Genomic DNA, 27,026 nt, shown 5'->3' on the forward strand with positions numbered 1-27,026 from the left:
CACTCTGTCACTCAGTTGTGCAGAATACTCATACTTTTCAGAGCCCACCTTGATTCTTTCGCACGATGGCTTCGTCCTAGTCTCTATTTCCATGTGATCGGCCGCATGGTGGGAGGGTCTTCCTCTTTAATCAAGCCAATCCCATACGCTGAGGTCCTCTCTGGTTATTGTAGCTGTGGTGCTGGAAAGGTCAGATTAGAGACATCAAACTGTAGCTTTCTTAGAATTTTTAGTGATGAATCTCTTTTTTTCCTGTATGTTTGTTAATGTATGAAAGAATCTTTGTTTTTCCCATGTTTGTAATGTTTTTCTGCTCATGTACAGCACTTTGAGTGTCTTGTTACTGAAAAGTGCTGTAGAAATAAACTTACCTTACCTTATGTTATTGCCCAAGGAGCAAGGCTCTTGTGCTAAACAAACTGCCTCTCATACACCGTGTCACACCCTAGATACTCAACAACAATGTGTCAGGGCATTTCTCTTGGTTGAGAGGAAGCTTTGAGAAACAGGGTTCCCACACCTTGGTGAACATCAAATTCAAGGACCTTTCAAGGACTTTCCAGGACCAATTTCCTCAAATTCAAGGACCACACGTGGCTGCATTTACCTACTGTGACCGCTGAATAGGTTATCATATTTTAATACAATGCAAATTCAATAAAAGACTAAACGGCATAGAAGTTGTTGGGTCAGAAGCAATACAAGAAAGTGGACTTAATTTATAGCCTACATTGATATTGATCATATTCATAGCCTACATTTATATCCACAGTACATGGCTATGCCATACTACATTACATATAAGATGTACATTAGCCTACCGTTTCATGGAATTTTATGGAAAAAAGTGCAGCATTGAGATGTTCAGAATTATATCAATTTGTTTCACTTAGTTTCATCTTTGATTAAGCTAGTTTTTGACTTTGACTCTGAAAAGTCGCTAAATATAGCGACAAAGTCGCTGAGTTGGCAACACTGCGTGAATGTAACCTATCGGACGCACGTAGGCCTAAACCGTAGCCTATCAACTAACAAAGAAGAGCGAACGTACTTTTGCAAACTAAAAGTCTGCGGAATCAACATAATTTTAAAAGATCGTGTGATAGTAAGATAATGACACGAGTCGTCCTCCATGTGAACTTTCAACCCCACAAAAAAATTCAAGGACTTTCAAGGACAAGGTGTTTTTGGGCTGTTTTCAAGAACTTTCAAGGGCCTTGAATTTATTTTTTCAGATTCACAAACTTTCAAGGATTTCAAGGACCCGTGGGAACCCTGGAGAAATTATCAACAACATGCACAAATTTCAGGAGTAACTCATTTAGGCTGTGTATAATAAGTTTCATTACATGAAGCTCTGGACATCCTCATGCAACAAAGAGCCACCTCAGGCCGGATTAAGGTTAAAGCTCTGGGCGTGAGAGAAACTATGGCGGCACACGCGTGAACGGCTAACGGCCCAAGAGTGCGATTGGCAGGGCCTGCAGTGTCCCTACCCGGCTCTGCCGTGACACCGCGTCGTCAGGCCGCTAAACTGCATCCTTGCATCTTTTTTTTTTTTCAGACTCGCAAGCAAAACGCTTTTCATGGGTGGCTAAATCTAATTGCGTCGCCCTTGTGTACAGAAGGTAGCTGCTTTGACTTTGACTTATTCTCCAGAAGCAATAAAGAGCCGCCGGCAATGAGCGCCACACACGTGCGATTGCTCGGAGTGCGGGGATGGACGCCGAACACATTAGCTCGGATCAACCTTGGCACAGATTGCGTGGAAATCCAGCCTTTTTTTTTTTTTTTTTTGCTTTGTCTCATTAATTCACAGTCGTCCGAGAGAAAAAAATAAGGAGAGGACGTAAGCAGTGGGAGAAAAGCTTGCGACAGATTTAGCTCTAAAAAAACAAACAACAGCAAAAAAAAAAAAACCACACAAGGTATTTGAGCGTGCGAGTGTGGAGATGGTATCTGTGCTGATTGTAATTACTGTACCTTTCCTGAGTGGCCCTGGCTTCAATTACAAACCACCACCTTTGCTTGTGTGTGGGTCGCGGCACCATTTCTCTCCCATTGTCTCAATAAAGCAAGTGTCTGCACTGATAATAAATGAGCAGGAAAACATGCAAGGCACTCGTTCCTCTTTTTGGCCTCCATTAATACTGTGACTGACCTCACACAGAAGCCATATTGATTATTGTTCTCCTGCAAAATAAAAAAAAAAAGATGCTTGCACATCTCTGCTGATTGTATCCCTTTGTGGCCGGGTGCAGAAAAGGACACCAGATAACCCGGTGTTTAAATCTCTTCTGTGTGACTCATGAAAATAGCTGTTTTCTTGCCGCCCGTTGACCTCATTTGTGTTGTGAAGCGTGGAAGAGGTTGAGGACGCATCAGACTGTTTTAATTCTAAAAGAAGCTTCTTTTCATTCCAGCCGCTGCTGCTATTTGCCGCGTGGTTCTCATCCAGTGAAATCCACCGTGGCTTCACAACAGAAGGGAACTTTTGTGTCCAAATTTGATAAACCGCTTTGTGCCATGAGACATACTGGAGGGAAAATGTTCCCAAGAATAGCTAAGTGTATCATATATCATGCATCGCGCCATCTGTTCCGTACATTCAAAATGTTATTGCAATATTTAGAATTACAGATTATTCATGTAAGTGTAATTAGAAGAGTCAGAATCCAACAAATGGGAGGAAGTACAATTAATTTCCACACATGTTTGAGCGGAGTCTATCCGGAGTAGCTATTTGGGCTGCAGTAGCCAAAGGCGGGACAGAAGCTCTAATTTTATCCGTTTTGGCAATGAATTACCCGCTGTTGATTCCTCGCTGCAGTGAGAAGCTGTCTCCGATGAACTTTTTTTTTGGATTGGTTCTGCGGAGCTGGATTACGCTGACCAAATGAGGAAAACTAGGGCATAACAGCCGGCTGAGCTGGATATAAAAAGTCAACATCTGGCTGCAACAAAAGGTGCTGTGCAAACCGGTCTGAAAGTGTGCGTGGCCTCAGGCTTTCTATACACTTTACACAACAACATGCATGCAGTCCATATTTAATGGATACCACGGCATTCCCCCCTCCAGTATGATCGCCAACTGTGATTATGTAATCCTGTTAAACAAGACCATCGTCTTCCTTGCGTCAGAACTGAACTAAACATGACATGTACAGCCCACTCAGTGCTTTCTATACTGCAGAGCAGATGTCCAAGCTTCTAAAGGGTACCTGAACTGAAGCAGCTCTCCCTTCTGCATCTTTCGCCCCATTGTCATTTAAACACAAAAAGGATTTAGGATATTTCTATTTTGATGACAGGAAGAAATAATTCTGGTTAGTTTAGGCTTAAATTGATTAGACTCAGCAGACATTATCACATGCCAGGTGAGCACTCAGGTGGAAATGCAGTTGACAGAATTGATCTAGTGTAGAGGGCCCTGCTAAAAGCCCACACTGAAAAAAGGGAACTAAAAGTAAGCAAAGTTTTCTTTAAATTAGTGTATTTGTCCTTGATTTTAAATGCACTGCCGATGGAACAAGATTTTTGCACTTAGATTAGAACCAACAATCATCTTATTTTAAGTGCAGTATACCTAATTATCCTAGTTTAGAGGGCAATGTACACATTCCATTGGCAGATAACCTTATTTACCTGCTCAAATCAAGGACAAATACATTTATTTCAAGAAAATTGTACATTCATTTAGTTCTCTTTTTGCAGTGCAGGATTCACAATAAGACAAAAGATGTTTGACACAAACTGTAATGTGATAGTTTTCTTTACAATCTCATAAAAAACACATGATTTGTTTGGAGATTTGTTACAGGGGGCAATATTGTAAAAAAAATATATACATAAATAAAAAATTGAAAAAAGCTTCAGCTTGGAGAGCGGTAAGATGCAATACTAAGGTAGCTTGTGATGTTTAATGATTTGATGCTTAGGGGCCTAAAGTGTGTCAAGAAGACATATCCACACCATTACACTACAACCAGCAGCCTTATCCATTGATGTAAGGCAGCTCGGATCCACATTTTCATGTAGTTCAAACAAAATTCTGACGCTATGATCTGATTGTCGCGGCGGAAATAGGCACTCATTAGACCAGAAAAACGTTTTCCCAATCTGTTATTGTCCAACGTCGGTGAGCCTGCGGTTCTTTCTGCCTTCTGTGCTCCTAGATGACAGGAGTGCCGCGCAACGTGGTCTCCAGCTGCCGTCTCAAGGTTCGACATGCTCAGAGGAAATATTCTGGATGCCTCGGTTGTAAAATGTGGTTGCTTGAGCTATTGTTGCCTTTCTATGGCGTAGAACTTTTCATCCACCATCCTCTGACCTCTGATGTCAATAAGGCATTTTTCTGCTACTTACTTGGCATTTTCACTTTATTGAACCGACGCTCTTGAAACCGTACGCATGTGTGGCGACAACAATGCCACATCCAGTCACTTAAATACTCCTTTTTCCCCTTTAGTGTTGCTTTGTTTGATTATCAGCAAGTTGTTTTAACCGCGTCAGGATGCTTCAATGCATTGACTTGCTGCCCTGCCATGCCGTTTGGTCTTAACAAGCAATTAAACATCTGTTCCTAAAAAAAAGTGGCCAGCTAATTCAAACACCATGGGACCGTGTTAACAGTCGAACGAGACAGTGAGATAATATAGAACAGTAAGATTAACTTGAACTTGACATATATTCCAAAAATGACCATCACAGCAACCGTTTCAAGAGTCTACCAAGGGGCCGACGGCAACACTGAAGGTGCTGGACGACTTTTTCTCAAATACTGGTTGACAAAAAGTCAAAACTTCCCAACCTGGCTAACCTCTCCCAATGCCTTATAGGAAAATACCATATGGCCTGATCAAAAGGTAAAAACCAGTGGTGGCAGCACCATGCTTTGGGTTGCTTTTCCTCTTGTTTGAACAGGGTTTGCTTGGACAAACTGTGAAATAAATGTATATTGCAGCTGTAAACAGCAGTACATTCTGTCCCCCAAACCTTCTGGGAGAAGACTGAAGATGAAGAGGGATTTAATTTTCCGTTATGAAAACTACCTGGAGCATACACTGAAATTGAGAAGTAACAGCTTGATACAATGAAGTGTATCAAGCTGAGCTGAGCCGGTACCAGGACCTAAATTCAAAGTGAAATCCGGTGCAATGACCCGGACATGTCTGGACACCAGAGATATCCTCGCAATCTGAAAGATTTAGAGCACTTTGCAATGTAGAGTGGGGAGATATTGCCAACTCAAGATCTGGCATGCCAAAGAAAAATCTAAATCTGTAGGAGAATCACAAATATTAGTTTAAAGCTCTGCACATGGAAACCTGGATGCGGCCCTTTCACAGACACTGTATGACTGATTATTAAATAGTTACCTCTGCTAGACTACATCTCACTTCCCCACCACTTGCTTAGCTGCATTTCTTGTCCGATTACTGAGAAGACCATATTTTAAGGGAAGGGTAGACTATGTGAGTGCATCTTTGAGGAGTTCATGTTTTATATAAGCTGATATTTACTTGATATGAATGATCAGTTACATGTAAAATAAAAAAACACATTTAAGCTTTCAAAACATCACATTTGAACCTTTATAGTAACTGCGGCTCTAGTAAACATGCCTCATCTCCCTGTCCAGTAACAACATTTTAAGAGTAGATACATATTTCCAGTAGTACACAAATTCAATTTCCTAGTAAGAGAAAAATATCAACATTTTTATGTCATTCTTTTACAGCATTCCCATTTTTTTAAGATGCACATTTACTGAACTGCTTAATGTACATAGGACAGTTCCTGTAGGACAGTAACCAGCAATTAGTTCATTAGGGAATCACATGACACACAAAGCCATTGCACTGGTAATCTGCAGATACTTAAAAGTTGGAGCCCTGTTGGTGCAACCTTACAGGTTCCCTCCTTTTATGTCACATTTGTATGTTTTAGCTTATCACACATTTTTTGTTTAAGAGAAAGAAAACATAATAAATTCAAAATACAGTTTTCAAGCTGTGATTCAATTCATTAAGGCAAAGAAGCCACTCAAACTAACTTACACACAGCTTTTAATAATGCCATCCACTTTGTTAGATTCTGAAGTAGCATTTGTAGGAAACCTTAGTCCAGTTGCTGAAGCCACACTTGGGCTGATTATTGGCCTCTAAAATCAAGAAATCACTTAAATAGGGCCTATATCATTTTATGAAGGCTAAACGATTTGACCAGCCCACCTGAACAGGCCTCATTTGCCTCAGTCCAGGTGTCCATGGAAGAAAAGGAGAGTGTGCGTAAATTACATTTAAAAAAGCTTTTTAGGCCAAGCATCACTGCTTACCAAAAAATAACGAAGGGCTTTTTCACATTTGCCACCCAAAATATCTTGATGGTGCCCAAGACTTTTGGGAAAATGTTCTGTGGGCTGAGGACACAAAAGTGCAACTTTTTAAAAGGATGAGTGTCCCGTTAACTCTCACCTGAAACTAGCACAGCATTTAAGAAAAAGAACATTGAATTATCAGTCAAACAGGGTGGAAAAAAAGGCTTTTAAGTAGCCTAGTCTAAATTCAGTCTGATTGAGATTGTCCAGCAGGACCTTACAGTAACCAGGCTGTTATTGCCCTCCATTGTGGCTGGATTGAAGCCTTTCTCTAAAGAAGAGTGGGTAAATATTCCTCCACATTGATACAACAGACATGTTGTCAGTTATTGCGAATGCATAACGGCAGCCATCGCTGCCAAGTGTGAGATACTCGGTTAGTAGGATTACTATTTCATACAGACCCACGTTGGTTTGGATTATTATTTTTTTTTTCTTTCTTGTAATTTCTTCTCTCCCAAAATTCAAATTATTATGTTGAATGCTGTGGTATCAAATTAGCAGGTCTCTTTATCATAACTTTTACTCACATATAGTTTCTTCCATCACTCATATATAACACCATGTCCAAATCAATGCAGCATCAGAAGCAATCTCCGACCCCCCTCTAAATACTAACTGAGGTAGAACTTGGAGACAGCAGTCTGACGCACTGTTTGCCAGTCTGTTCTTCATCACAGTGACAGCATCTCCTCCCTCTTGCTCTTCACTTCAGTCTGCCTCTCCATCTTCGGTCCTGCTGGTACATACATAGGAGGAGCACATGTCCTAACTAGCATTTGGCCTGACAGGGAGCAAAATCATTAGTTCCTTCAGCAGGCCACGCTGGGAGGAATCCAGCCCGGTGACGGGGGGCGGCTGGGAGTTGCTTTGGGTATGTGGGAGTGGAATCTGTTGAATCTATCTCATTAGGGCAGTGATTGTTCAAGTGATTGCTGTAAAGGCTCATCCGCAGAAGGGGCTGACATATTTCCTCCACCGCTGGCAGAATAAGCAGCCCCAATCCGGGGCGCTTGATTGGGAGTTGCCGTCCTAGGCGCACACAGGAGTGCGCCTGCAATGACAGAGAGCGCCGCTAAGAAGTGTCACGGGGGGGAAAAAACCCTCTTCATTCATCAAGGGCCTTCTTCATCAGTCTGAGCTGCAGCCTCACAACGTATGGATGTCTGTCTTTTCAACAGCAGAGGCTGCGGTTGGAGTAGGAGTCAATAAAGCCTTCCCAGCCCGAGCAAACCCCACTGCACTCGCTGATGCCGTGTGATAAATTACATTTTCTTTCACAGAATAATGAATTCCCTGTTTAGAAGGCGAACGGAACTCTGAATGATGGCGGCATCGCGTTTCGGTCCTATTTAAAGTCTGGTTTAGGGGTTGTCTTTTTGTTTGCTGAAAGTCGACTGCTAACATCTCTATTAATATTGTTACTTGCCAAATACCAAATCAATAGAGGCACGCCGGTGGGCGCATTAGCTTTGTTTACCCTGTGTTCAAAAAGTCTGCCTGGCGCATTGTGTCTCCAGTGTGCACGGCAGCGCATAATCATTCGGACTTTGCTCTTGTGTTATCTATTATCTGCTTGCTTCCTGGATGCCGGAGCTAATATCGCTGGTTGCTGGCGCTGTTTAAGTTTCCCAGGCAACTTGCTTAATGACCGGGACCTGTGACAGTCTTCTTCTTTTTTTTTTTTTTTTTTCCTTCCATCTGTAATTGTACTCTTTGATGACCATTTGGGCTGAACCAGTGTGAAGGCTGTCTGAGGAGTAGGCGACCAGGTCCTGCAGAGGAGTGTCAAGAGCAGCGGGTCGTTACAGAGAACTCAGCTCGACGTTCAGAGAAGGCAGCGATCGAGTCACAGTTTCTGACAAAAATGACGGCCGAGAGTGTGACTTTCAATTTCCAAAAGGGAGAACACTGTGCGGCCGTTTGTAATGGAGGAGATTTATTCACCCTTTGTGGTTTTGTTAGGTGCCAGCTATAACGCGCCGCTAAGCCACTGAGACATCTATACAGTGTTGTAAGCTGAGTCACAATGAGGATGAAAATAACAGCCTTTGAACCCCCCCCCCCACACACCCACCAACCCACCTCTCAAAAGCGACTTTTGGTTGATGTTACACCTCTCCATCCTGCATAATGGCGTATATTCAGATTTTCTCAGATTCGTCAGCTCTGTACAAACCTTGTATTTAACCCAGGATAAAGGTGTGATGGTCTGTAAGATAAACTCGGCACTGTAGGAAACAAGCAACGGTGTAACAAAGCAAGCTGAGTCTCATGTAACGGATACACTGAAGCCAGACATATCTTCAATCCTTTTGTAAAACTGGAAATGAATGCAGAATCCAGCAATGACCGCCATGAAAATGAAGATCACAGGACAAGTCATTGGAGTTTGTGAGGCTGTGAAGCCACTGGTGGTTAGCTTCCATTTAAAACAACACCCATTTCTTTTTATCTATAGTGGCGCTTTGGGATTGGGAAGTATGTTTTGTTAGATTTGTCCTAAAATTCAGAATTGTCAACTGGAACCCCCTCAAAAGTGTGAAACACTGACTTCAAGGTCTGATTTTTTTTTTTTTTTTGCGCACAAAGCGCTAGGTAATAGCTGTAGAAATTAACAGGTTATTTATTCCCTTTTTTACCTTCCTGATACTGTAGACTGTCAGTAAGAAATATGTTGTGACTGTAGACTGTCAGTAACATTTATGTTGTGATGTTTAAATGCCCAAACTGTTGGGGAATATGTAGTAACAGACCCTAAAGCTGAAAGTAGTTGAGCACCAAAATGAGTAAATATCCCTGATTGTCCGGCTGGCGCCTGGAAGCGGGTGAAGCTGGATGTGGCGATTTCATTTCTCACTTCAAAGGTGATTCGGATGCCGCATATTTGTTGTTGACCCTAGAATTTTTTATGCATAATAACATGTTAGACTTTGAAGAGATAACTACAAAGTGCCGTGATTCTGCTGAACAACACAGAACACCTATAAGGAATCTAATTCATTTTCTTCACATACCTTTTCCGCTCACGGTTTTGTTGGCCTTTCAGGCTCACAGTGTGTACAAAGGCTTACAGCTGAAATAATATTCCATTACTAAAACATTTTGAACTCAAGATAATGATTTTTCCAACTTGAGAGGTCAAAAGGTACACCCCCCGCAGCAAATATGCTCAACAAACTCATTATTGTAACAATAATTCAAAAAAACCCAAAGAGAAGCATTACTTTCCGTCCTTTGGAGTTGACTTTGAAAACAACAAGGCTTTTCCTGTTAAAGGTTTGCATATCAGCTCTTTTTAGAACAGTAATGCGTAGATCAGGCTTGCTCATGGAGCTGTACATGTAGACTACCCACCACTTTGTGCACCTTTGGGAGTTTCATCCAGAAGTGAGTTAAAGATGAGGATCATCGGCATATTTCATCAAATACCTGGTAATCACCACTTTTTCCTGGAGTGGCCTATATTTTTGACCTGTGGTACATAGTTCAGAGTTACTAACCTCCAACCGTGCCATACAAAAGTGTTTCATATTTTAACAAAGATAGCCTGAGTAAATGAAAAAGAAGTTTTCATATAATGAAAAAGTTATCTAGAACAGTTATCTAGAACGACTTAACACATTTTGTTTTTGGTTCAGTTGCACTAGCCACTCCCAGGTCTGATTACGACCCGGCCTGTAGAGAGTTAGGGGGAAAATTTCAGAACCCACCGTGGACCAAAAATACCAACAAGACCCAACGCACATTCAAGAGATATCTTGACAACCAGCAAGACTTGTGAGAAAATATAGCGTGGACCGATGAGACAGATGTAGGAATTCTTTGAAGATGCTCATCTCTATATATCTGATGTGAAACCAGCACAGTATCTCAACAAACAATAATCCTACCAACAATGACAACAACCTTCACTGTTTCAGGACCTGCACAATATGCTGTAATTGGCAGAACCCTGAATCATTTCTCTATCTGAAAACCCTGAAGGTGAATTTCTGGCCATCAGTTTATGACCTTAAGCTCAAGTACACTTAGATGATGCAGCAACACAATAAGCTGAGGCAAATACCTTAGAGAGAGAAAAACAACAACAACAAGATGAAGGTTACGGAGAGTCCTCCTCGATGCTTGTGCTTAAATTCAGTATTTGACAACAATGTGTTATCGTAAACGGTTGATGGGAATCTGCGCTGCCAAGATTATGGCACAAGCATTTGTAAGGTTTAGCAGGCCATTACTTTCACACACATGGTTACTAGAATGTGTTTGATGATTGAGTGTGATAAAACCAAATAACCCGAAAATGTGAGTAAAAAAAAGCAACAAAAAAAACATGAATCTGTAAGGGTGCAGATACCTTCTAACATAACTCTAAGTTTAATACGCCAGGCGGAACCCCTGTGTTGAAAACATTGACTCGTACACACTAGATTACACGCGAGTAGCCACACTGAATTAAAGGGGTGAAGAAGATGACAGACCATCATTAATTTGAGCTCATTTAGAGTTTCTCAGTGTGCAGGATGTTGTAAGGCATTCGTGTTAATGAGCCACATCATTCATGTGAAATGATGGCACAATTAGGAAAACAAAAGTGCAAGGTGTGACAATTTAAGCGAATGTGCTTTGTCAGTGTCTTCAAACAACACCTCGGAGACGGCGAGCGCATAAAAGCCGGCTCGTGTTAAGGCCGCGCCGGGGAGGACTTGAGGGGGTCGGGAGGGTTTTTTTTTCAGCCGACAGCTTCCCGCCTCGCTGTTCCGCGCCCCGGCTACGCTCCCGCAGGAATCCCCGCTGAAACTCTGCCGCGCAAGTGGAATTAAAGACGCAGATTTCAGATGTTTTGATTCATGCCTGTGGGCTCGGTGTGCGACAGCGTCTTTTGAGAAGCGCGGAAGTTAACGACAGTAGGGCCTGAACCCCACGAACACCGAGCACTTCCTATAAAATCCCTCACATGACGGATCTCGAGTCATATATGAACGAAGAGTTGCAGTGAGGCAGGCGCTGTGTGTATTTTCGTGAATATATTTCAAACTTCTTTGCTTTTGTATCCCACTTTCTTCTACTTCTCTCCTTCCTTTTTCCCTGTATTCTCCTCCTCCAAGTTTGACTTTTTTTTAACTCAACCCAGCTCTCTGGCTCTCATCTGTTTGAGCAGCCTCACACAGCCCTGTCAGGCTCATTAGTTATACCAGGCTGTGCAGCGAGTGGGATCTAACCACTCAGCTTAGCATGTAATGCAGCTTTAGTGAACTAATGAAACCGTAATCACAAAAATAATGAGGAGCGCGCAGCAATGTCCACCGACTTTTGGACTAGTTATTTGAGAGAAGGAATGAGGAACAATTCCATTTTGATTTTGTTTCCCCCCTTCCTGTTATAAGGTATATATCCAGAGCACATTTGAGACTTCAGGGAGCATTCTGCGTCGTATTGTCTGTTTGTATGATGCATTTTTGATGTATAACAAGCCACTATGTAGGCTATGGTCCATTTCCTGCGCTACTTATAAACCTATTGTCCCCAGTGGGCCTCATTTAGCTAAGAGTAGGCAAAGTTGGGCCATGTTTAGTATCCTGGCAACACTTCTTTCAGGGAAGCGCAGCAGCAGCTACAACATATAGACGCGTCGAACGTTTTACCTGAGCGTGCAGCAAACTGGCAAAAAGAGTTATCGTTAAGAACGCAACTATATGTTAATTGATTTTTTTTTTTTTTTGTGAGAACAACACAAAATAGTGAACAATTTTGAAGTGGAAAATACAAGATCAATGTTATTTTTTTTTAAATGCATAGAGACAAATTGGAAGAATGTGTATTTGTGTTAACTCCCATGCTTTAATACTGCGGGGAACCTACTTGGTCTGGAAATACAGCTGCAAGTCTTTTTTTGATGGGGTATGATTCTACCAGCTTTTCACATCTACAGGCTGACATTTTTTTGTCGATTTTTCTTTATTTTGTCAGGACTGGATTGAGGGCATTTCTGAACATTGTCTTTCAAGTCTTACTGCAGTTTTCCAACTCGAACAGTTGAATCTATCAGCTGTAACTCTGGCTCATACTGGAAGATGAAGTCTTGAGTATTTTTTTCCTTCTATGGAAAAACAAAACCCTCCCCACACTATGAAACTGCCACCACCACAGAGGCGATGATCTGCCCTGGGTGACATGCATACAGAAGGTTTTGCATATAGGCCCTAAAGTAAAGTTTGGTCTGATCTAACCAGAAGACCGTTTTGCACCTTTTGTGCTTTCCCTTACATGGCATATGGCAATCTGCAAATGGGAACAGACTTTCTTTAACAGTTGCTTTCTTCATGCCATTCCTCCATAAAAGATGAGATTCTTCGACAAGTATTGTCGTCGCTGCTTTTCCGTTGCGTGTTAAAAGCCCAAAGTGCATTTTGATACAAATGTTCGCGGGATTTTTCAGATTCTCTGGGTTTTTTTGTTTTGTTTTTTTTTTCACGGGAAAAAAATGTCCTTGGTCTGAGGGAGGACTTTTCACTTTTACCGAGGATTGTTAAAGGGACAGGGTTGTGTGCAGCAAGGGAAGGCTCTAAGCCGCCAGCAAGAGAAAGGAAGGTTAAGGAGGTGAATGTACAAGTTTATCAATTTTATACCCTTAATCTATCACAGGAAGTAGTTTTAAGGTGTTTTTAAATTAGAACCTACACCTCAAAACTTCATCTGTTCACTCAGTTCACCAGGATTGTGAATCTGTTGTAAAGCTGATTTCCTCTGGGATTTGCCCTTAGCTGCTAGCTGCTCTGCTGCGGCTAATGGCAGATATATAGTGTTTAGCATGTTTGTGGAGAATATCTATAAGTACCAGAAAATAAAATGCAATATTTTTCTGCGGATGCTTTGACCATTTTAAGAAAATGTAGTCATTATTATATGCAATTTTGCCACAGTTGTGTAGGAAACATCGGGGCATTAATGATCAAACTGAGCAGTTTCGCTTTCCTGGTAAATAAAAAATTACACATTTCTCTAAGACTGGCTTTTCATGTAAACCCAACTGGAGTATTAACTTTTAATTATTTTGTATTTTTCATGGGTTTATGCTGACAGCTCTGCAGGAGGGGAGATGCAGATGCAATCTCAGGGATCCTCTCTGTGTCCTGCCTACATACTCCACTACCTCCACTGCCTGTCTACTCCGCTGTCTATGCATCTTCTACTTATATAAATATTTTCTTATAATTAGACAGTCAAGGTATCCATTCTTTGTAACTGCAAATCTATTTTTTTGTTATTCTAATAAATGTTTTCTTTACTAAAAACCTTTCATGTGCTGTAAATATTCAAGTGTTCCTAATTATTATATTAATAAAAGAGAAATAAGTGTTTTTATCAGTCCAAAAAAAGGTTTGAAAAATTACATTTAAAAAAAACAACAAAAAACAAAAACGTTTCAACAAAGAAAAACTAATCCAGATGTTTTATTCAACTTTTTTTTCTTATTTGATTTTTCTACCTGGATTATTGAGATGCATCAGAACATGTGTTAATGAGGGTTTAGTAGTTATTGTAAATTAATCATGTAGTTGTAAAGCAACAACTCTGGCCAGGTTGGTTGAAAAGTAAATGTAAAATAATTGTTTAATCTTTCCCTGTAAATGGAGTACAAGTTAAGGAATAATGGAAGGAATAAATCAACTGTATAACTCTAAAGCTAGAAAAAGAAATATTTTTTAAAGATGACCCAATATGCTTCCTTTAAATATTTAGGATAGGTGTATGGTCTATACTAAACATATTTATAATTTTTTTTACGCAATCATTCTCAGATAATGAGATTTCTTCTCTCCAGTTTGCCTATTTTAAGCTAGTTTAAAATGTGCTGCTTTTATTTTATGCAAATAAGCTGTAGCTGGGCGTGACTCTGACTTTTTACACGTGAAAATGGCTGCCAGCAGATGCACGTACATCTTTGACCCTGAGTCAGACCCAGAAGCAGAAGAAGTGAAGCCTCCTGCACAGCCAGCCAGGATCCGCCCAGTCAAACCAAAATGAATGAATTCACACATACCATGATATCACAGGACAGTTCCCCGTTGGTGGTGACAAGCTCGCGCTCTGCTCTTATAATTCTGTTGTTTAAAGGCCATCGGCGGCACTCGGCTCCCTTCACTAGCACGACCAGCTACCATAACAGCTGTTGTTATGTGCAACATGCTAACCCGCTCCGTCTATCCAGCCACCGTAAAGACTCTTGACTCAACATTTTTTAATCATTCATCAAACGCTACAATCAGGGACATGTCCTGGGACCGTGGACCGGTTGTCTAAAACTGGGACTTTCCTCGGAAATTGGGGACGTCTGTCGGGGTAACCCAAGGCTATCAGTAGCCGTTAGTGCTAACTTGGGCTAAATGACAGAGCATGTTCTTGCAGAACAAAACACAAGTCATATCATTGAGTACTTACATGTCCATCATCTGCAGATTTCCAACGAACAGTAGGGACAAAACTTTCCTTTAGTAGAAATCTTTTGCCATGTACTGTTGGTAGTTTTCTAAAAACAGTCCTTCCTTGGCAATGTTCCTGGCTGTGAGATTACCATCCGAGATAAAATGAAGCCACACAGCTCTGTTCTCCTTGACCAGAAGAATGTGCACGGACACATGTTGCTTTTTTGCAGTCAGCAACAAAACATTTGTCCTTTCCAGCAGGCATTGCAAGCCATAAAGGCCAGCTGATGTGCTCCTTTTCTAAAATTAAGTGTGGGTGAGTGGCTGGGTTGGTGGTGATGGTGGTGGTGGGTGGTTGGGGGGGGGCGGGGTGGCTAGGCTCAGCTAGGGTTGCTAGGTAAGGTAACAGTGCCCACCAATTGTGATGCAATAATCACAAGGTTTTTGAAACGACTCATTTGTAGACGGCAACAAAACATTTAGTTATTGCCAAAAGACAACTGGATGAGTTTTTTTTTTAACACTTGGACAAGAAGCAGCAGAGACCCAAAGTGGGAGTGGAATAACATGCAAAAAGTAAAATTTTTAACAAAGAGTTAAAAGAAAGGCTGGATATAACATAGGGAAGGAGGAAATTAAATCATCCTTTTAAATTACAAAAATACCATGCAAAAGAAGTACAATTACTCATTCTAAGAATAGAAGATTTAGGAACGGATGACCTGAAGATGCTCCATAGGTTCTATCTTACTAACCACTACCTACAGAGATTTTACTAATGTCTAAAAGGAAAAGGATAAGGCTTGAGTCAGGCTTTTGCTGTAGGACAATGGTTACTCACTATTGCCACTTGCTGGACTGAACGTGAAGTAGAGGTTTCTGCAGAACTTCTCCATTCATTATTAGGCTGATTTAAACACCGGCTACAACAGAAACCCACCTACCTATAAGCCCAAGACTTTCATTTACACCAGGAAACCAAATCCTGGGCCTTTAAATGGAAAATTAAGTCTTGTCACTTATTCACTGAGCTTTGGATCTCTGCAGCTCCTCCACAGTTACCATGGACATCTTACCTGTTCTCTGATTATTTCTCATCTTGCCCAGCCTGAGTTTAGGTGGACACCCATTTCTCAGCAAACAGTTGTGCTGTAGTTTTTCCATTTTTGATATTAGATTGAACCAAGATCTGTAAGACCTTAAAATATTGTTTTACAACCTAACTCTGTTTTATACCTCTCCCCCGCAGTATCCCCAGTATCTCTCTGGGTCCTCATGGTTTATTTTATTCACAAAGATTCTCTCATACATTTATGAAGCCTACATTTGTCCTTCTACGTCAGAATTGCGCTAATTTGCATCGGTCTATCATTTGAAATTGAAAAAAAGAGGGATTATGGTGTCATATGACAAAATGTGAGAAGGCTTAAGGGACGTTCAGATGAAGAATTTCCTGAAACAGCCGAGCAGATGAGCTAACCTTTGTGAATCCCCAGATCTACGTCTCCAAACACCATCCTAACATGATCTCTTATCTGTCTGGCCTTTTGCTTGCAGCTACACACAGACTTGGATGTCGGCGGCAAGAACATCAAATATGTTCTGGCAGGAGAGGGGGCAGGCACCATCTTCGCCATCAATGAGTTAACGGGAGACATCCACGCCATGAAGAGGCTGGACCGCGAAGAGAAAGCAGAGTACACGCTAACGGCCCAGGTCATTAACGCCGACACAGACGAGCCTTTGGAGCCACCGTCCGAGTTCATCATCAAAGTCCAGGACATAAACGACAATCCACCGCAGTTCATTGAAGGCCCGTACCGGGCATCCGTTCCAGAAATGTCTGGGGTTGGTAAGTCACAGTTGACAGACTTTTATTTCTAACCTCTTGCCTCTTACAGCAGCCAAATCACTGTATGAGATTTCCAAGATGGCTGATCTCTGATGGGCTAACTGACAGAAAGACTGAGAGAATCAGAACAAGAGGAAACAAATGTGCCTAATTTACAAGCCTGTCTGGGGTGATCATTTTGGCAAGGGAGAATACAAGATAGAGGAATGGAATCAAATCCCCTGGACTATAACCGGGGTCAGCATCAAAACCCAGTTAAAAGGTGGCCCTCTGTAGACGGCTTAGGTACAAAGAAATGCAAAACGTGGCCAAAATGTTGCTTATTTTTTATAAAGAAAAAACAGAAAAGCAATACGGGAAATACACAACAATGTTTCAAACACGAAGCAGTCATCAGCACATTTGATTACAATGCATGCTTCTCTAGGTACCATTCACTTTATATGTTGTCTTGCAAAAGTACTTGGAACTGTTTCACATTTGGTCACATCTTGACGTTGTCATGTATGACCACTGTGAAGTTCATATGTATTCAGCTTCCTTTAATCTGATACCCCTAAATGAAATGCGGTTGGCACATTTATGTGTCAAAAGATTTGAACGCCGTATCACATTTTAGATTTGCTTCATGACTGTGTTTGTCTATGTAACAAACTTGAAGTCTGATGTAATGTGAAAGGTTCTCAAGGAATAAACACTTTGCTGGGTAGTGTATGGTATAAGCTACTGATAGCTTGATTTATAATTTGCAGAAGCATTGAAAAAGTCCAAAATGAAGTAGATCTTCGTTTGTTTGTTTTGTTTCACAAAAGTCAGTTTTTTTATGGCATTTGAGACTGAGTTCTCACCATTTTCTTCCCCCAAGTCCAAAAACATGCATGATAGACCTACTGGTGGTTTTAAACTACTCTCTTAACATTAGCGTGGTATTTTGTGTGTGGTATTGTGCTGTAATGGCCCTTTCATGGACTGGTGACTTTTCCAGTGCTCCACTGACCCCAAACAAACCTGCTGTCCTGTGATAAGCAGAGAATAAAACAGTTGATGAAATGGATAGTTGATGGATCGGACTTGCAATCAGATAACTTCAACTTCCAGATAGAATTTTAAGAACAAATCAACATGGAAATAAAGTGAATGTTTTTAATATCCTTTAGATATCTGCTACACATGTCTCTTGATATACTATAATCTTAGCAATTTTATTCAAAAGCAGTTTCAAATGTGACTTCTCGCCTGCCTGCTTTCTTATAGCTGGCAATGCGGGACTGAATAAAAGCAAACTTTTTCAGTGTTTTACATTTTCTCATGAAAAATTGTAAAACAAACACAGATTTCATCCATGAGCGATGCCTGTTTGGTTAGCAGCTCTGCTTCAAGACCCTTTTGACTCTCAGTTTCTATAACATTGCTTTCTATGTGAATCTGGGTTTTTTTGTGTGTGTGTGTGTGTGGGGGGGGGGGGGGGTTAGTTGTCTTCAGCCAAGCAGTGGTGTACAGCTACTGGTAGGATTCAGCTCTGCTTTACTCCAAACTTTCTTTAGATCCTTAGTGAAATGACTTTAAATTGTATAAACTAAATAATAATTTCTTTGTTGGTTTGAACCCATATTTTTTTTTTAAATACCTCCGCAAAGGTAACTGGTCCAAGCCATTTGTTATGTACAGCATCTCAAACACTGCCAGCTTGACGATTCCTCTTTTCTAAAACAAATGAGTCAAAGTTTCAGATAACATTAACTAGATTATCTCACTGTTTTGCACATTCTTTCAGGGATCAAACCCTATGGAGATTTCACAGGCAGGGGTGAAAAAGCCATTTACTACTTTTAACCATTTTTTTTGAAAATTATCTTATTGCAAATCTCTTTCTAGTAACTTTAATCCAGAACCAAGAGTGTAAAATGCTTGAGCCACTTCCTCTTCTTGAACTTACCATGTTACTATTGTAAAGGTTATTATGACACAAGTGCTTCTTTTTTTTGCTCATAAATTGATTCCAACCTTTCTACAGAGGGCTCTTGTACCATTATTGCTTGTACAGTTTCAGTTTGTTTATCTAACATTGAGATAAAAACATAGTAGACCACTATTAAATAGAAACTCTTGAAATTTGGATTCACATCACGTGTCATCTTACTTTTCAGGTTTGTGTCAATCTTTGAGCTATCGTGGTTCCATGTAGACTAAGGTTCCAAAACCCAGTTTAAGAAAAAAAAGCCTTCTTTTCTTGTTGCCCTGTTATGTTACTGAGGCAAATGTCATTATTGATGTGTCAGACAATCATATAAAGACCATCAAGTATGACCCAGATGTTGCAATCTCACTGGTGTTCTCATTTGTCCTCAAGGTGATGGGATAAAGTTGCTACTGGCAGTGGAACAATGGCCGGTTGTAGTCCGGAAGACATAGAGGTGGTACTGTGATAGATGTACATCACCACTGTCCAGCTGCCGCACAAAGTGACAGACGAGCGACTTTGCCTTCTACTACTGTACCGCCTGCTCAGGAGTTGCTACGTTCTCACTTCCACTGAGTTCATGCGTGTGCATGGCCACTGTGCGATGATAATGTGTTGCTCATACAGGAGCGGCAGAACTCCTGCCAGTGGATCATTTTGTTGTGGTTTTGCTTTCAGGGCAACCTCGCTGCTGACCCTGGAGCAGCAGGGGATCTTGTAGAAAAAAAAAATGTTTTCCATCAGCAGCAAAGAGGAGATCAGAGCGTGTCTTTATGCGCTTTTGACATTGGAGGAGCTCGGGCGAGAGGGCCGAGGTCTGTTGTCTGGCGTTGCGCGCTTGTTATTGTGTTTCTCCATTGAGCTGCCTCTTGTAACCTGTCACGGGGCTGACATAACATGCTAGGGCAGATGGTGTTAGGTATGTAATGGAATCTGTTTTGGTAAATCCCATCTGCAAAGGAGCAGCCTTTTGCGTCGGCTGTACGAGGAGCTGGTGATTTAGCTCCGGCTCCTCCCGCCGCCTGTGGCTGCTTCCTATTAGCTGCGGCTGTGTTGGAAGCGGAAAGGAACAAAAGATGCCGTAAAAGTAACCCGTGTAAACACCGAGAAACAGCGAACCCTTTTTGTCTGAACCCTGTTATGTGATCCCCGCCGCTCGAGGCTTTGGATCTCGGGTTGAACAGAACTCCGGCTCTCTGAGGGCTTTTGCCAGCGCCGAGCAGAGGCAGCCGTGAAGACGAGGTAGAGAGCAAAGTGGCAGTCGACAGACAGCGCGCTGTGATTTGCCACCGGGAATAATGCATAAGAAATGGAAATCGGCATCTCTTTGTTGACTGTTGTTCCCTTTTGTCACTACTGATTAATTAAACATTGACGGATGCTCAGTTGTTTGCTTGAAAGGCTTGTCTTTTTCTTTTTTTTTTTCGTCTTCCTTTCAGCTACAAGTTTTTCCTCTTGCTAAGTTTTCCTGTGCCGCGGCGTTATGGGTAGACGCTCCGGACAAACAAACAACAACAAAAAAAAAGTCATTCATCTCTGCCGTCTCATATCCATAAAGCACCAGTTTCCTTCCAGCAGCGTTCCCCCCTCTTCATCACGGCTGAATCGAGAACGCGCGTTGGACTCGGCGGATTACCGGCAGTGCGTCGAGCCGCGTTGATAACTAATAAAGTCCACCAGAAGCGGAGCCGGAATAAAATAGGCGCCGGTGACGACGGCAGACACACGAGCGATTCCCCCCCCCCCGAGAGAAAGCGGGAAGTATTTAAATGTAATTACGGCGCGCGTTGGAAAAGACGGCACGCCGGGTTCAGGCGCTGTCGAGAGGGCCGACGTGTCTCTTGCTCGGAGGGAACTCACCTCGCGTCGAACAATCAAAAATCTAATCCGAGACCATAACAGCCCGCTTCTCCTGACGATGTTATCCACTTACAGAGCTTGTCAGTTCCACTCCAGACTTCATCAGTGTCTTAGCCGCTTGGCGCTTATCGAGAGTGTATCCGCGCGGTATCAGCGAGACCAGGACAAATATCAACAACCACCTTTATCTGTCAAGGACTACAGCTAGATAGAACCCCCCCACCCCCCCCGTATTGAATGTCAGCACCCACCAAAGGAAGCGTTCCCCTACAGCCGGATGAGATATGTGACATGGGCCACTGAGGTTGCCATGTTTCCTGTGTGCTGAGGAGCATAAAGGTTAATGGGAAATGAAGGAGAAAGACCTTTTGTTCTTCCTTTAAAAGAGCTAGTCGGATAAGACGTGTGGCTTTCTCTGACTTTTCCCTGACTTTCATTTTCCTGAATGGCTGAGAACGGAGGTGACTATCATTGTACAGCACATCGTCTCTCTAAGTACAGTGCAACAAAGAGGGGGAGTGGGGGGGGGGGGGGGGGAGGCCAGCCCCTTCGCTGGAGGGGAAATGGCTTGTTGGAATAAAATTAGATGTCATTAGTGTAAGCAGCCCGGGTGTATCTGTTATCAGTCGGGTTTCTATGATAGGATCTCTTATGAGCAAGTTTTTGTTTTTTTCCTCTTTTTATCTGTTAGTATTGTTACAGGGTCAAATGCATCCAAAAAATAACGTTTTAGTAACAGAGAAGAGTTTCGCATAACTTAAAACTTCCGCCAGAGAATAGTGGGTCATTAAATAATAATCCTTGTTTATTAGACTCTGTTGATGTTTCACTAATCAGGGCTTTAATTCTGGTGCGTTACTCTTCCACTGGAGACATTCATTAAGATTAATAACCCAGCATAATAAATCTGGGTTAAAAAAAATTAAAGATCTAAAGCTCACCAGCAGCCAAATAATATCAAATTTAGGTCTGGAATCAGGCAAAAAACCTACCATGGAAAAGAACCCCCTAAACCAGGTATTTCTATAACCTAATAGGGTAACTGTAATTGGTTTATACAGTAAATGATTGAGGTTCTTCCATAAACAAAGTCTCAGGGAGGTTTGTGGGGCTACCATTAACCTGGATTGAACAGCGTGCAGAAAGTTTATTTGGTCAATTTTTCTTATCCAAAAAGAGGCAAAGCACTGAACAAGGAATTAATATCCATCTGATGGAGTTTTCTTTTTCATTTTTTTTCTTTTCTTTTTTGCAGCAGCAGTTGCGCCTTTAGCTCAATTTTTGGAGAGAAAAAACGGAGACTTTAAAAAAAAAAACTATATATATATATTTTTTTTAAGTTGGCAAAGTGTGTAAGCTGTGCAAGTAATTACAACAACACTGGATCTGCTGTCATGGGGCTTCACACATCTATTTTTTTGTCCTTGATATTAATAATAAACTTATAATTTAAGCAGAAAAAGGGAGTGATGGAGAGAAAAAACATCCAAACCAAATCTGTAGCCAAATCATTCATTAGCCTTCTAGATATTCTTCCTAAGTGTTATTCCCGTAGACGCTATCAAAGCCAACTACTTAAAGGTTTTTAAGTGTGTATAAGGCATCCATACTGTGGTCAGGATGGTTTGTTGTTGTGATGTTAGTGTATGTGGGCCCTGGGCGGAGGCCCATATACACTCAACTCTGTTGTCATTCAGAGTAAAGCTGGTCTTCATCTAGTCTTAAGCCACCTAACTAGATCTATGATAATGCTATGAAAAAAAACAACTTATTAGCAAGCCTTTGATGAAGTATGTCTAAGCTTTTGTTATGGGCTCTGAATAGGAAAGTGCTTCAAGTCTGACACCTTGTATCTGACGATCAGAGTCATATTTTGAAGTGAGAAAATAAGGAGATATTGAGACGTCGAATTGTTTTGTCAGTCGTCTAATACAGACTTGTGGCGTTTGAGGCAGCATTTCTGTTATCTGAAACAAAAATGGTGACAGTGGCAGAAGAAACTGACGTGTAACCGTTCTTAGAATCCCTGAACCTGTCATGGTGCAGCCTTGCCTGCTGCACCATGGACATTTCAGGGCACTCTCAGCCTCCCATACAGCTCCAGATTCATGCTCCACTAATCACCTACACCTGTCAGCCACTAATCAAGCCAGGACTCTTTCCACCTGTCATCACTATTTAAACCTTCCTCAGTTAGCTCTTCCCTGTGACCGACCGTACTGTTACCTCTGTGTTCCTCTGCTCATCTTGTCCTGTTCTTGTCCAGCCTGAGTTTACCGTCTGCCTGCTGTTATCCTGGTCCTGCTTACACTCCAGCCCTGCAAGTATTCATCCAGTCGTGCTGCTTATCCTGCTGTGGTTCTGGTTTCCCATCTCCTTTCTGCTGTGCTGCTGGTCTTGCCACCTCCATGCTCCGGTTCCATCATGTTTGCCAGCTCTAACCATTAACTGCCTCCTGCTCCAGTCTGGATTGGACTCTGGTCATCATCATCCACCATTCATCCTCTTCAATAACTCACTTAAAATTTAACTCTGTGTGTGGTGTGTTCGGGTTCAGGTTACAAAAACATGACAGAACGGTCCGACCATAAGAACCCGACACCACACAGAGCTTCTGTGCAGGAGCTAGCAGGATGGATCCTCAACTGCTTCCGGACGACAGCACAGTGGAGCAGGTTCTACAGAGAAACGCGGAGCATCTGATTGAGCAACTCCGGGAACTTTTGGCTCAGGTTGCCACACTCAGTCCACCTTGGAGGCAGGTGGACGCGTTGGTTCAGACTCGCAACCTGCTGAAGGGCAAGACGGAGCTTCTCCCTCTCCTCAAGGCAACGGGGCTGATGGAGGAGTTAGAATGGAGCAGGAGAAGGCTGCATTTGCCCGGCTCTATGGCAGGTCGCTTCCACCCAGACCTCCGCCCGCCAGCCTGTCCATCTCTGCTGCTGCTCCCTGCGCTGATGCCTCCTCCACGTCACCTGTCGATCCTGCCGTTGTTGCTGCTGAGCCCACCATGCTCCCGGTCGCAGATCCTATCTCAGCTCCTCTCGCTGACACCGCTGCTGCTCCCTCCATTTTTGCCGTTTCTACCTCTGCTGCACCGGTCGATGCTGCTGTTGAAGCCGTCACTGCAGCTCCTGCCGAGGCCGAGCCCACCAGATCCTCCGTTGTCTTGTCACCAGCAGCAGCCAACCCCTCGGTACCAAGCTCCTCCCGACGTAGACGCAGGGATCGCCGGCACCGGATCTCTACTACAGCGCTCCCTGAGGCTCAGCCTGATGTTGCAATTGCAACAGCACCAACGGGGTCCGACGTCACCTCTTTCTCCCTGGTGAGTTGGTCAGGTGTGGTCGCTGTGGCTGCCCAGGAGAATCTGGCCAGAGCGCCCCAAATCCCCGAGACCCAGCTATGGGACTTCTTTATGAAGACAGAGATGACCTACTCCCAAATCACCTCACCCATGCCTCCGACGCCAAGAACCCTGTTTCTCCGCCGCCGGTTTCAGCCAAAGACTCTGTACCTGCTCAGTTGCAGCCAAAAACTCAGTTCCTGCTCAGACCACAGCAAAAGACTCAGTATCCATTCCGCAGTCTGGCGTGGGTGAAGTGCACGCCAGCCGCAGTCTGGCGTGGGTGAAGTGCACGCCAGCCGGCGTCCGACGTGGGTCCAGAGCACGCCAGCCCGGCGTCCGACGGGTCCAGAGCACGCCAGCCCGGCGTCCGACGTGGGTCCAGAGCACGCCAGCCCGGCGTCCGACGTGGGCCCAGAGCACGCCACTACGGTGTCCGACGCGGGTCTCGAGCACACTAGTCCGGCCTACGACGCAGTGACCCAGGTGGGCTCACTGTCTGCCTGTGTGAAACGGGAAACCCAAGAGGTCCACCGCCTACAATCGAGGCAGGGACCCAGGAGGGTCCGGCGCCTGCCAGAGACGTGGGGACCCAGGAGGGTCCACCGTCTGCCAGACACGCAGGGACCCAGGTGGGTCCGCTGCCCGCCGTTGATGCGGGGACCCAGGAGGGGTCCACCGCCTGTCAGAGACGGGGGACCCAGGGGGGCCCGCCGCCCGTCATCGACGCGGGGATCCAGAAGGGTCCACCGCCTGCCATCGACGCGGGGGACCCAGGAGGGTCCACCGCCTGCCATTGACGCTGGGACCCAGGCGGGTCCACCGTCTGCCTGTGATGCAGAGACCCAGGAGGGTCCGCCGTCCACCGTTGATACGGAAACCCAGGAGGGTCCGCCGTCCACCGTTGATACGGGGACCCAGGCGAGTCTACCACCTGCCAGAGATGTGGAGACCCAGGAGAGTCCGCTGTCTCATGAACTCTGTAGCCCAAGGCTTCCTGTAGCCTGTAGCCAGGGCTTCCTGTAGCTAGCCAGGTGCTCCTGTAGCCGTAGCCAGGTGCTTCCTGTAGCCTGTAGCCAGGTGCTTCCTGTAGCCTGTAGCCAGGTTGCTTCCTGTAGCCTGTAGCCAGGTGCTTCCTGTAGCCTGTAGCCAGGTGCTTCCTGTAGCCTGTAGCCAGGTGCTTCCTGTAGCTTGTAGCCAGGTGCTTCCTGTAGCTTGTAGCCAGGCGTTTCTTGTAGTTTGTAGCCAGGCGTTTCTGTAGTTTGTAGCCAGGCGTTTCTTGTAGTTTGTAGCCAGGCGTTTCTTGTAGTTTGTAGCCAGGCGTTTCTTGTAGCTTGTAGCCAGGCGTTTCTTGTAGCTTGTAGCCAGGCGTCCCCTGAAGCCCGTAGCCAAGCGTTTTCAGTTTCCTGTAGCCCAGCGCCGCCAGTTTCCTGTAGCCCGGTGGCCTCTGTGGCCTGTAGCCCTGTGGCCTCTGTGGCCTGTAGCCCTGTGGCCTCTGTAGCCTGTAGCCCTGTGACCTCTGTAGCCTATAGCCCTGTGACCTCCGTAGCCTGTAGCCTGTGACCTCTGTGGCCTGTAGCCCTGTGGCCTCTGTAGCCTGTAGCCCTGTGGCCTCTGTAGCCTGTAGCCCTGTGACCTCTGTAGCCTGTAGCCTTGTGACCTCCGTAGCCTGTAGCCCTGTGACCTCTGAAGCCTGTAGTCCTATGTCCGGTGGCGTGGCGCCGCCCTTAGTCGGTAGCCCCGTGTCTTCCAGGGTCTTCTTCCAACGCTGGCCACACCTGACTTTGCAGTCTCGTCGGGTTCGCCCACCGCGACGCCCGCCGTCTGCTCTGCCTCGTCGGGGTCGCCCACCACGACGCCCGAATCTGACTCTGCCTCGTCGGGGTCGCCCACGCCCGCGACGCCCCGAATCTGACTCTGCCTCGTCGGGGTCGCCCACGCGACGCCCGAATCTGACCTGCCTCGTCGGGGTCGCCCTCCACGACGCGCCGAATCTGACTCTGCCTCGTCGGGGTCGCCCTCCGCGACGCCCGAATCTGACTCTGCCACGTCGGGGTCGTCTGCCACGGAAGCCCGTTTTGGACTTGGCTGTTCCCGCCGTCGGGCGCGCCCTCCTCGAGGTTTCGATCGGGCGCTATTGCTCCGCCGCCTGCCACGTCTGGCCGCCCTCCTCGAGGTTTTAGACGGGGGTGCTGCTCCGCCACCTGCCTCGCCTGGTCGACCTCCCGAGGACTCTTTGTGGCTTAGTAGCCGTTTAGCCTGCGCCCTTAAGGCCTGCGCTTGTTTATTTTTTGTTCGAGCTCTGCCTTGAGTTTTGAGTTATGTAGAATTCCTCAGTTTAGAGAGTTATTTAGGGGGTTCTTTGTTTTCCTTAGAGTACTTGAGTTTCTTTTTTGTTTTTGTTTTCCAGCTCGTTCTAGTGTTCTAGGTCTGCCTTTAGTCTTCCGGGGTTTGCTTTAGAATTCTTCTAGTTTTTTTTACCTTAGTCTTCCAGTTTTGCTTTTGTGTCCTTATCTATCTTTAGTTATTAGTGTACCTGTCCTAGTCTCCTCGTTTTGCTTAAATTTTATAGTTTTGCTTTAGTGTTTTGTTCCTTTCCTAGTTTGATTTTCTAGTTAGTCAAGGAAAGACTAAAGCAAGTCTTCCTTGTGTTAACCCAGCCCTAGTTTTCCAGTGTGCTAACTTATTATTTTTTTTTAGTTTCTGTTTTGAATTTTCTAGTTTTGCCTTGGGTTTTCCAGTTCTGGTTGGATTCTTTGCCCAGCGCTTTTTAATCTCAGCGCTCCTTGGTCCTCGCATTCATTTAGACTTCGGATCCCTGGTGTCTGAGCTGTTTCATGCTCTTTTGCTTTTGTTGGTTTGAGTTTCCTAGTTTTTGTTTTTGCCTCCTAGTTCCCCTGTTATTCCTTGTCCCTGTAGTTCACCTATGTTTTTTAGCCCTGTAGTTCCAGTCCTAGCCCTGTAGTTCTCGTCTTGGCCCTGTAGTTTCTTGTATTTGCACTGTAGTCCCTGTCAAGTTTGTAGTAGTTTCCGGTCTTAGTCTGTATTTGTTTTTCTAAGTTTTTGTTTATCCCCTTAGTCTGTGTTGCTGGGTTCCTGCGTTTTAGGACGGGTTCCGGCGCCCTTTAGGTCCTACGCTTTATGTCCCCTGTTCCCTGTTTTGCTAGTTCTCCTGAATCCTCCTAGTTTCTCTGTTTCCCTGG

General features: G+C 44.0%; 1 protein-coding gene across 1 annotated transcript in view; it reads left to right on the plus strand.

Annotated features, from left to right (window-relative positions):
- Positions 1-27,026, plus strand: part of cdh8 (cadherin 8) — a gene marked incomplete in the record, with an annotated part of 114,787 nt that overhangs the window by 55,678 nt on the left and 32,083 nt on the right. Inside the window, 1 exon segment of the mRNA XM_036136279.1 lies at positions 16,363-16,657. Coding sequence (XP_035992172.1) covers positions 16,363-16,657 — 295 coding nt within the window.

Source organism: Fundulus heteroclitus, chromosome 4 (assembly GCF_011125445.2).
Source record: "Fundulus heteroclitus isolate FHET01 chromosome 4, MU-UCD_Fhet_4.1, whole genome shotgun sequence".
Lineage (NCBI taxonomy): Eukaryota > Metazoa > Chordata > Actinopteri > Cyprinodontiformes > Fundulidae > Fundulus > Fundulus heteroclitus.